The 12,014-nt window shown below is 36.3% G+C and overlaps 1 protein-coding gene across 5 annotated transcripts in view; it reads left to right on the forward strand.

Moving 5' to 3' along the window:
• IL1RAP (interleukin 1 receptor accessory protein) overlaps positions 1 to 12,014 on the forward strand; it is a 135,633-nt gene that overhangs the window by 94,355 nt on the left and 29,264 nt on the right. For all 5 annotated transcript variants that reach the window (XM_014528794.1, XM_014528793.1, XM_014528795.1 and 2 more), the window contains one exon: positions 8,956 to 9,241. In XM_014528794.1, the coding sequence (XP_014384280.1) occupies positions 8,956 to 9,241 (286 nt within the window). The remainder of the gene's footprint in view (positions 1 to 8,955; positions 9,242 to 12,014) is intronic.

The following is a 12,014-nucleotide window of genomic DNA, read 5'->3' on the forward strand; positions in this document are numbered from 1 at the left end:
GCAGGTTTCTGGCCTTTGTTTACCTTCTGTATTTGAAACAATGTTGTGGTCCTGCTGGCTGAAGCCTGGCTGACTAAAGCAGGTTTCTGGGGTTTGGTTTAGCTTCTATATTTGTTACAATGTTTCTTAGAGTTGCAGCTCAGAGGCCTGCATGGCAGGCGGGGAAGCTTGGCTTCCTCCGTCACTGAAGCAAGCAAGTCTCCCTATTTGCGTCAGCTGCCTGGCTGCCGGCCGCCATCTTGACTGGCAGTTAATTTGCATATCTCCCTGATTAGCCAATGGGAAGTGTAGCAGAGGTACAGCTAATTACCATGTTTCTCTTTTATTATATAGGATTTCTGGAATTAATTTGAATTAGTTAATTGAGAGTTTTCTTTTTTTAAATTTATTGTCCTTTGGGTTTCCTATCATTGAGATGATGAGACTCCTGGACTGGTTTTCTTATTTTCTTGTTGTTTTTATTTTTTATTTTTGCTCTTCTTTTTAAGAAATTCTCAACTTTAACTTTCAAACAACCCATTTATTACTTTTTAACAGTCTGCAATCATATTTTTAATTTTAATGAGCTTTTTCTTTTCTCTGAATATTTCTTTGTTATATCATCCTGTTCTTTCTTCATTCATTTAGCAGTTCCCTCATTTTTTAGAGGATGTTATTAATGGTTGCTTTTTAAATATTTTTTCTTTGAATAATTTTGGCTTCCTCAAAGATTCTTTTACATTGTTCATTGGATGTTATCTTTCATGGTCAAGATTTGTTTCGGATGTGTTCTGGGCTATCTGTTCATTTATAAGAAGTTATTAAAAAGCTTACTAAAAATTCTAAATGTGATCTTCCAATAATGAATTAAAAAAAAACAGAAAACCTGGACAGACAGATTACAACCAATGAAATCAAAGCAATAATAAAAAAATTCCCAATTAAAAAATCCACAATGAATTTTACTAAACATTCAAAAAAGAACTAACACCTATCCTTCTCAAACTATTACAAAAATTTCAAGAGGAGGGAAAACTCCCAAGCACTTTACAAGGTCAGCATTGTCTTAATTTCAAAACCAGATAAAGACACTACAAAGAAAGAAAATTATAGGCTAATATTCTTATTGAACATAGATGCAAAAATTCTTAACAAAAATATTAGCAAACCAAATGTAACAATACATTAAAATGATCATACAGTTCCTTCTATTACCACTTTGCTGTAAGTTTTTATCATAAATAAGTGCTGGATTTTGTCAAACACTTTTTCTGCATTTATTGACATGATCATATGATTTTTATCCTTCATTTTGTATATGCAGTGTTTTATGTTAATTAATATGATTATTGAACCAAACTTGCATCCAAAGAATAAATCCCATTTGAAAATGCTATATGATCATTTTATATCCAATCTCAATTAAAAAGGCAGAAGTAAAACTGTCATTATTTACAGATGACATGATACTAAATATAGAGAACCTAAAAATTCTAGAGAACCCTAAAGATTATAGAGAACCCTAAAGATATATAGAACCACCAAAAATTGTGAGAAATGATAAATGAATTCGTAAATTTAGCGGGATACCAAATAAATATTCAGAAATTGGTTGCATTTTTATATACCAATAATAAATTATCAGAAAAAGAAATTAAAAAAAAACACTTCTATTTACAATTGCATCAAAAATACCTAAGAATAAATTTAGTCAAGGAAGTAAAAAAACAACAACTGTATTTAGAAAATTACAAGACAAAGAATAAAGAGTTTGGAGAAGATACAAATAAATGGAAACATTACTGTGCTCTTGGATAGGAAGAATTAACATCATTAAAATGTCCATCTACCCAAAGCAATCTATAGATTCAATACAATTCCTACTAAAATACCAATGGAATTTTTTATAGAACTAGAACTAATCCAAAAAATTTATATGGAATCACAAAAGACTGGCATAGCCACAGCAATATTGAGAAAGAAGAACAAAATTGGTGGTGTAAGGCCACTTGATATCAAACTATACTACAAGGCTGTAGTACTAAAAACAGCATGGTACTGGCATAAAAACAGATACATAGATCAGTGGACTAGAATTAAGGCCACACACCTACCCCCATATGGTCAATTAATAGATGACGAAGAAGGCAACCACATATAATGGGGTAAAGACAATCTATTTACCTTGGCTGGTGTGGCTCAATTGGTTGGGCATTGCCCTGTGCACTGAAAGGTTGCCAGTTCAATTCCCAGTTAGGGCACATGCCCAGATTGCAGGCTGGATCCCTGGTGGAAGGGGTGTGCAGGAGGCAGCCTACCAATGTTTCACTCTCACATCAATGTTTCTCTCTCCCTCTCTCTTTCCCTCTCCCTTCCTCTCTAAAATTCAATTAAAATATATATATATTTTAAAAAATAGCCCTAGCCTGTTTGGCTCACTGGATAGAGTGTTGGCCCGGGGTCTGAAGGGTCGAGGGTTCCATTCTGGTCAAGGGCACATATCTCGGTTGCAGGCTCAATCCCCACCCAGGTTGGGGTCTGTGTGAGAGGCAACCAATCATTGTGTCTCTCTCACATCAACGTTTCTCTCTCTCTCTCTCTCTCTCCCCCTCTCCCTTCCACTCTCTCTAAAAATCAAAGGAAAAAATATTCTCGTGCCAAGCTGGTGTGGTTCAGTGATTGAGTGTCAACCTATGAACCAGGAGGTCATGGTTTGATTCCTGGTTAGAGCACATTCCCAGGTTGTGGGCTCGATCTTCAGTAGGGGGCATATAGGAGGCAGACTATCAATGATTCTCTCTCATAATTAATGTTTCTCTCTCTCGCTCTCCTTCTCTCTCCCTCTCTCCCTTTATCTCTGAAATCAATAAAAGTATATATTTTTTAAAATCCTCAGGTGAGTATTAACCAAAAAAATAAAAATAGAGACAGACTTTGGTTGGGGGGAAGGTGGGATTGAGCAAAAAGGGGGGACGTACTCATGGACATGGACAACAGTATGGTGATTGCTGGGAGGAAAGTGGTGGGTGGAGGTGGAAGAGGGCATAAGGGGGATAAATGCTGATGAGAAAAAAATAAGGAAAAAAAAGAAAAAAATGAAAGATGACAAATTTAAAACTGACCATGTCAATAATCACTTTGAATGTAAGTGTATTAAGCACCCTGATTAAAAGGTAGAAATTTTCAAATTGATTTAAAAAAGCAAGACCCAACCAAATGCAGCCAATAAGAAACACACTTTAAAATATTTAAACATAAATAAATAAATAAGTACATAAATAAATAAATACATACATGGAAGAACTTTTTTTAAATGATGTTGAAAAAAATGGACAGATACATGCAAAAATTTAAACTAGACCACCTTCTTACACCATATACAAGAATAAACTCAAAATGAATTAAATACTTAAATGTAAGACTCAAAACTATAAAACTCCTACAAGAAAACATAAGCAATATACTCTAACATTTCTCTTAGCAAGATTTTTTCTGATATATCATCTTGGACAAGGGAAAAAGAAAAATAAACAAATGGAGCTACATCTACCTAAAAACTGTTTGCCCAGCAAAGAAAACCATCAACAAAACAAAAAGACATCCTACTGAACAGTGGAAGCTATTCACCAATGATACATCTGATAAGGGGTTAATATCCAAAATTTATAAATAACTCATGCAATGCAATGCCAGAAAAACAAACAAACAATCCAATTAAAAAGTGGGTGGAAGACCTGAAGAAACACTTCTCCAAGAAAGACATACAGATGGCCAGTGGACATACGAAAGGATGCTCAAAGTCACTAACCTACAGAGAAATGCAAATTAAAACCACAAGTTATCACCTCATACCTGTCAGAATGGCTGTCACAATAAATCAAACAAGTGTTGGTGAGGATGTGGAGAAAGGGGACCCCTCATGTAGTGTTGGTGGGATTATAAACTATTACAGCCACTATGAAAAATAGTATGGAGTTTCCTAAAAAAAATTAATAATGGAACTGCCGTATGGCCCAGCAATTTCACCATGTTCCCTTTTCTTCTGCGTTGGCAAATATGAAAGTACAGAGAATGAGATTCCCTTAGCTTAGATCCTTTGATATGCGTGATATATAGCAGAGCTTTGTTGTACTAAGTCACAGAAAATAGGGATTTGCTTTTGGGAATATATCTGAAAAAACCCAAAACACTAATTCAAAAGAATATATGTGTCCCTTTGTTCACTACAACTTTATTTACGATATCCAAGATATGGAAGCAACCCAAGAGCCCATCATTAGACAAATAGATAAAAAAAAATGAGTAGTGATTTATACAATGGAATATTACTAATAAAATATGAAATCTTACCATTTGTAACAGCATGGAGAACCTAGAGAGTATTAAGCTAAGTGAAATAAGTCAGACAAAAAAAAAGACAAATGCCATATAATTTCACTTATATATGGAATCTAAAGAACAAAATAAATGAACAAAAAATAGAAACACACTCGTAGATAAAGAGAACAAAATGATGGTTGCCAGATGTGAAGGGGTTGGAGAGGTGGCTGAAAAAGGCTAAGGAATTAAGAACTACACATTGATAGTTACGAAATAGTCATGGGGATGTAAAGTACAGCCTAGGGAATATAGTCATTACTTTGTCATAACTATGTATGGTGCCAGGTGGGTACTTGAAATAGCTAGGGGACCATTCTGTAAATTACACAATCATCTAACAACTGTGTGCTGTACACAAAACTAATACAAAGAATATTGAATATAAATGTAATTGAAAGATTACATTAAAACAAATTTAAATATGAATGTGAGGCTTGTTAACCTTGAGCTTTTCTGTATATTGTCATAACTATGAATGGTGCCAGGTGGGTACTTGAAATAGCTAGGGGACCATTCTGTAAATTACACAATCATCTAACAACTGTGTGCTGTACACAAAACTAATACAAAGAATATTGAATATAAATGTAATTGAAAGATTACATTAAAACAAATTTAAATATGAATGTGAGGCTTGTTAACCTTGAGCTTTTCTGTTGGATGGTGTGGCGGTGCAATTTGTTAATGAACCACTGAGATTAAGAGTGCTACATTTTTTTCTGAAGCTAGCCACATTTTCCTTAGAAGATTCACTCATTCTTTTGCCTGGTGGGTAAAGGTATCGCCACTTCGTCCTTGGAGCTGAGTGGGAAAGGTTACTGAGTGCTAGGAGATTGAGGTTAGAACAAAGGCTGTCACCTTTGACATAGCTTTTATCTGATCGTCCTTATTTCACCACCCTCTGCTGTGTCCTCAGTTTTGAGGTAACTGATTGCATTTGCCAGGATAGAATAGATTATTCATATTGGTAAAAAGCAAATTTCTATTTTCTATGACTTAGTATAACAAAGCTCTGCCATATATAATCCATATCAAGGGATCTAAGCTAAGAGAGTCTCATTCTCCATACTTTCATATTTGCCAACCCAGCAGGAAAGGGAGCATGGCCCTTCACGTGGCTGATCCTTACTTTAGAGGGAATGCAAGTATACTAGTAATCTTACACTATGTGTAGAAGCAAACCCAGGAATACTGGTGAACAGCACTGATGGTTTTTTATGTTGCTACTGATAGCTCCTCCGGGGTCTTTTCTGTATTCTGCATTGCTGATTGGTTTGTTCTCCAGTTTTTCCCTGCTGGCAGGGTTTTTCATTCTAAATAGGCTAAGCTTGTTACCACTTGTTCATTTTGATGTTGCTGTTACCTTTCCTCCCATCCTTGCTGTTACTTGGGGTTATGTCTTGAAAAGTAATTTTAGTTTTTGTGGAGTTTCAGAAAGGAATGAAATTGGATGCATGTATATAGTCTGACATAGTTACCTAAAAAAAACTATGGTTATATTTTTCTATAAATTTAATGAGCTAATTCTGCAATTTTGCAGTTTTACTGAAAAGAATTTAAAGAATGCGATAAGGTAGATGTTTTATAAAATATTTTAGTATCAAGTTTGTATTGATGTGAACATCATTTTGATCTCACAATTCTTTCTCTGTATATTGGCTTTCAAAAGGTGTTTCTAAATGAAAGCAATTATAAGTAGAAGCAATTTGTTGAGTCTTAGAAAAGTCAGTCTGTTAAACTTTCCAGATATAATATTTACTTAGAGATTTATTACTTACTCACAAATCCCTTTGCAAGTCATAAAGCTTCAAATCCTTTGCTTTTATCAAACTTAAAGTAGCCACTAATTTAGTTGTTCTATCCATTATATGCCCTCCCCAAAATATTGCCTAACAACCATAAACTTTAGTGACAAACTTCATTTTGTGTGTTACACATATATTTTTCTCAGGATCTATAGGCTGCCTGGGCAGTTCTGCTAACAGAAGCGTGGCTTGCTCTTGCATCTCTGGTCAGCCGTGAAAGGCCAGACAGTGTGCTGGTGAAGGTGCTGGTGGTCTCTCATTCAGGTTTTCCTGGGTATCTTAGTCAGTTCTGGCTGCTGTAAAAGAATACCACAGATTGGTGGTTTAAACAACACACATGTATTACAGTTCAGGAGGCTGAGAATTCCAAGATCAAGGCACTGACAGATTAGGTGTCTGGTGAGAACTTTTCCCCCAGTTTCCAAAGGGCTTCCTTCTCACTTTGTCCTCACGTGGGAGAGGGAGAGGGAGAGGGAGAGAGAGAGAGAGAGAGAGAGAGAGAGAGAGAGAAAGGAGAGTGGAGGATGTGGATATAGGAAGGAATGTGAATTAGGTCTGTTTACTCAAACTTTATCTTCCAGAGATGTCAAGTGATAGGTCATTAAAAATAATTTGTTATGATAAAAGTATAAATGGGGCATAAAACTCCAAAGGAGTTTAAAGACTGAATAACCATGCTAGAAGTAAACTCCTTTTGTTCTTGGCTATGGACAGTTTTTCTCAATGCTTACGTATACATAAAACATTTTCAAGTAATGCCTAACCCCTTTCATTCAAAAGTAGCCCATCCTGATTATTATCAAGAGATGATTTCCAATATAATTTTATATTTACTAAATACTTATAAAGTTAAAATACTATATATTATTTAAGTTGTATATATTATAATCATAATAAAATTCAACTTTTCAACAAAGAGCATTATATATTGCACAGAAAAGTAAAGAAATAAAAAGTAAAAAGAAACACCAGAAATCTATTTTATTAAAATAAGATTATGTATGAAGATAGTGGAATTAATATAAGGTCAAGGAGAAAAAGGAACAGAATAGAATTACCAATGGTTAAAATAAAGCTTGTTTACATATTTTAGGTGGATATTGGTGTATGGAAAATCACTATTTGTTTTTTTAAAATATATTTTATTGATTTTTTTACAGAGAGGAAGGGAGAGGGATAGAGAGTTAGAAACATTGATGAGAGAGAAACATCGATTCAGCTGCCTCCTGCACACTCCCTACTGGGTATGTGCCTGCAACCAAGGTACATGCCCTTGACCAGAATCGAACCTGGGACCCTTCAGTCCGCAGGCCAACGCTCTATCCACTGAGCCAAACAGGTTAGGGCGCAAATCACTATTTGATTGACTGTAATTTAAAAAGTGGTATAACTATTTTAAAACATCATTACTTAAAATATAACATTAGGGTATATTATTTTTAATGTTTATACTTAGGATGAAAAGTTTTAATGTCAGCTGAAATGTCGGGAATATTACATAGTTAAAAATGCATACACACATATGCATATGCATATGCATGTGAATGTATGTAAGTATGTAAGTGTTGTGAGGAAAAAAAGAAAACTGTTTTAAGGTGATTGCTTTGGGCCTTTTAATACTCTATCACCCCTGGTTTCTCTGTTCTTGTCTCCATATGATGAGATCTAGAACTCTCCATCCATATATCATAAAAAAGGTCATTTATTATCATTTTCCAGTATGTACAAGTGATTACTTTTCATTATAAAAATAAATTATAAAAGTCATTATGGATGTATTTGACTATGAGTCATTGAAATTATAGCACCTTTGTTCCCTAATGAGTGTCACTGAAACCTCTTGACTTCTTAAGGTCTGCTCTCTAACCTGGTGTCCAGTAGACACACAGGACTAGCTAAAAATGAGATGCGCTGTAGGTGTTAAGCACATCGGATTCTGAAGACTTAGTACCAAAAAAAGAATGCAAATATAAAACAGCTCATTAGTGTATTAAGAGTGTTTGGGATATATCGACTTTAACAAAATATGCAAAAATAATTTTACCTGCTTTTTAAAACGTTTTAATGTGGCAACTAGGATATCTGAAATTACAAATGTGGCTCAGGTTTTATTGCCATTGGAGAGCTCAGATCTAGCCCTGAAGTCAGGAGCCCTTTTTACCATTTGTGTAACATTTTATTTATTTCATGGCTGAGCAACACTAGCACAAATTTCCAATTATTACAAATATATATGCTCTCATAACACCATGCACTTCTTAGCACTATCACAGTTGTAAAGTAGTACTTACCTAAGTACGTACTCACTAGACTGTAAGTTCAACAAGGTCAGGAACCATGTCTGCTCTTGCTCACTATTGTACTTACAGGCTTAACTAAGCTGAGGGGGACATGGTAGACATTTATTAAGCCACCAATTAAAGAATAAATGATCCTTCTTGTATACAATGGCATGTCTCAATTTCCAAAAGAGAAGGGAGTGTGATGTAACAGCTGAGATCCCTGCCCCATGAGATCCCTACATGACTTATTTTCAGGTGAGATTCTCCCCCATATCTTTCAGAGTTCAGTGGGACCAAACTATTAAATCCAATTGTTAGCCAAGAGATAGTCATAAAATGGTAAAGGAATAAAAGGAAAGTCATTTCTTCACTTCACAGGGGCCTGTTATATGCAGTTATTAAAGAGAGGTGAATGAAGATGACTAGAGAAGGAAGTTCCTGGGAAAGATTGGGTATCTGGAGAGAAAGTGTGAGGTGACTCATCTGCCTTTTCTTTTTGATTGTTCCAGAACGCTGCGATGACTGGGGACTCGATACCATGAGGCAGATCCAAGTGTTTGAAGATGAGCCAGCTCGCATCAAGTGCCCACTCTTTGAACACTTCTTGAAATATAACTACAGCACAGCCCATTCAGCTGGCCTTACTCTGATCTGGTATTGGACTAGGCAGGACCGGGACCTTGAGGAACCAATTAACTTCCGCCTCCCGGAGAACCGCATTAGTAAGGAGAAAGATGTGCTCTGGTTCCGGCCCACCCTCCTCAATGACACGGGCAACTATACCTGCATGCTAAGGTAGTCTGACTTTTGGTGGTGACATGGTCTTTTGCATTTAGTCCCCAGGCCTTTATCCAGATGATGCATGTGCCATGAATCTGGAGAGGGGAAGGAAGCATCTAACACTTCACCTCAGCAGCTCAGCTAAGTTTGGCTAAAAGATGTGTGAGGAGAAAATGGTTGTGCTCCTGAGAACATTCTTCGTAGGTGGTTCCTTTTCAAACCCTGACATATAGCAAGGTTGTCTAAAGGGAGAGCCTTGTTTATTTGTCCCCTTTCCCTGACATTGGAAACTGCCTACATTTCTGTCCCACCTGGAAGCATCAATTTGTCTAGACCAGCGGTTCTCAACCTGTGAGTCGCAACCCCTTTGAGGGTCGAACAACCCTTTCACAGGGGTCGCCTAAAACCATCGGAAAACACATATATGATTACATATTGTTTTTGTGATTAATCACTATGCTTTAATTATGTTCAATTTGTAACAATGAAATTGGGGGTCACCACAACATGAGGAACTGTATTAAAGAAAAGCAAAATTACAGTTATGAAGTAGCAACGAAAATAATTTTATGGTTGGGGTTCACCACAACATGAGAAACTGTATTAAAGGGTCGCGGCATTAGGAAGGTTGAGAACCACTGCTCTAGACAATAAGCAGGGCAGGGAGTAGAACCCATTTGTATCTGCTATTGTCATCTTTCAAAGTGCTTGGCATGGAATAAAACATGGAGATGCCTTTTATAGAAGGAAGACTATCTGGGAGGCATCAGATATATTTAGAACAGTGCTTTTCAATTTTTCTACCAAAATTCCCCTAAGAAGCAAATGGGCACCATATCCCTAGGGATCTAAGAATATAATGCAAAGCACTCTATCAGTATGCAAAATTTCTTTCAGATTCACTTTTTTCTTGGAAGTTCATGTAAAGTTTGCATGTTACTCCACAATATACCTATATTTCTTTTACTATCAATTAATGATTTTGCTCTGAGGAGGAAAAATTAAACTAAGGCCTCTCTAAAGAATAATCATTTTAAAGCTTAGTTCTTTGGCTACTTTTTCCCCCAAAGTTCCTTTTGGCTTCCAGGCTTTACTTTGTCTTTTAAACTCCCATCTGTGTTATGGAATTACTTTTTTACATTGTTTCCTACTATTTAATGAGTGCATTGGTTTCCTAGGGCTGCCATAACAAAATACCATGGACTGAGTGGTTTAAACAATAAAAATTTTGTTTTCTCACAGTTCTGGAGACTAGAATTCCAAGATCAAGATGTTGACAGGGTTGGTTTCATTCATCTCTTCTTGATTTGTAGATGACTGCATTCTCTCCATGTCTTCACATGGTCCCCTCTGCCTACCCCCCCAACCCCCCACCCCCCGTGTCTTCTGTGTCCTAATCTCTTCTAAAAACATTAGTCATATTGGATTAGGGTCTACCTATATGACCTCATTTGACCTTAATTATCCTTTTCAAAAGTTATCTCCAAATACAGTCATATTATGAGGTACTGGGAGTTAGGTCTTCCTCATATGAATTTTGGGAGGACACTATGCAGGGCCTATAACAATGGAACAATTTAGAATAACATAACAATAGGTAACCCCAGACCTTCTTCTGATGCCCCCTGTCACTCAGAGGTGTTAACTGTTCTCGATAGAGAACTAGGACTGTGTTGGATAAATTTAAACCGTGTAATGATTAAGTGAAGAAGAACCTAATTTCTATCACAGAAACACATTTTGATCACTGGGGCCTTGGGAGTCCCTAGAAATGCTGAAGGCCTTTCTGAGGCTTTCACATGACTGTTTAATTTTATTGGAGTGGACTCTAAACTGGTGCATGGGCTTCAAGGAGCCTCAAATAGTCATGCGTACATTATATGCTAGTACTTTGTAGGAAAGGTTAGAAAAGTTATTAGTGGAAAGAGTACTAAATGAGAAGACAGAAACCTAGATTACCATCCCAGCTCTGCCACTACTTAGCTGGTGACCATAACCAAGTCAATACATGTCTGATATTTGCATAAGAAAGTCAGCCTAAATGCTCTTTGAGCTCCTTTCCATTTTTGACAATTGTTAATTGTTAATATTCCCACATGGACATTAGCAATTACCTGGGAAGGGGTCATCAATCACTTTCTGAGTGACCTTGGTTTCTACTATACAATACATTCTAGTGCTTCAGTATCTATTTCCTTTTCCTAATCAACCTTCTAATGGTCTAGAGCAGTGGTCAGCAAACTCATTAGTCAACAGAGCCAAGTATCAACAGTACAATGATTGAAATTTCTTTTGAGAGCCAAATTTTTTAAAGTTAAACTATATAGGTAGGTACATTGTTATTAACTTAATTAGGGTACTCCTAAGGCTTAGAAAGAGCCACATTCAAGGGGCCAAAGAGCCGCATGTGGCTCTCGAGCCGCAGTTTGCTGACCATGGGCTAGAGCTCTTCCCCAAACTTTTCTAGCCTTCTCTGACATTATAGGAGCAGAGATACATGGCAGTTAAGGCCTAAGTATACCTTTAATGTTATGTATTCATTTTCAGAGTGTCTCTTCAGTTTACATGTCTATTTTCTATGTCTCTAAAGAAAAATCTAAAATTATACTTGCCTGGTGGGGGCACCAGAAGCTTCTCATTGTCCTAAGGTGATTCCTAAACTGAGAATGACAAACTGAACCACTGAAATCATAGCCTGATGTCTTTAGGCCATCAGGATAAGATTCAATTTATAGGATTCTACTGCTTGTATACTTTCTGTTAAAAAACTATTATTGATTTCAGACAG

Source organism: Myotis brandtii, unplaced genomic scaffold (genome assembly GCF_000412655.1).
Source record: "Myotis brandtii unplaced genomic scaffold, ASM41265v1 scaffold652, whole genome shotgun sequence".
NCBI lineage: Eukaryota > Metazoa > Chordata > Mammalia > Chiroptera > Vespertilionidae > Myotis > Myotis brandtii.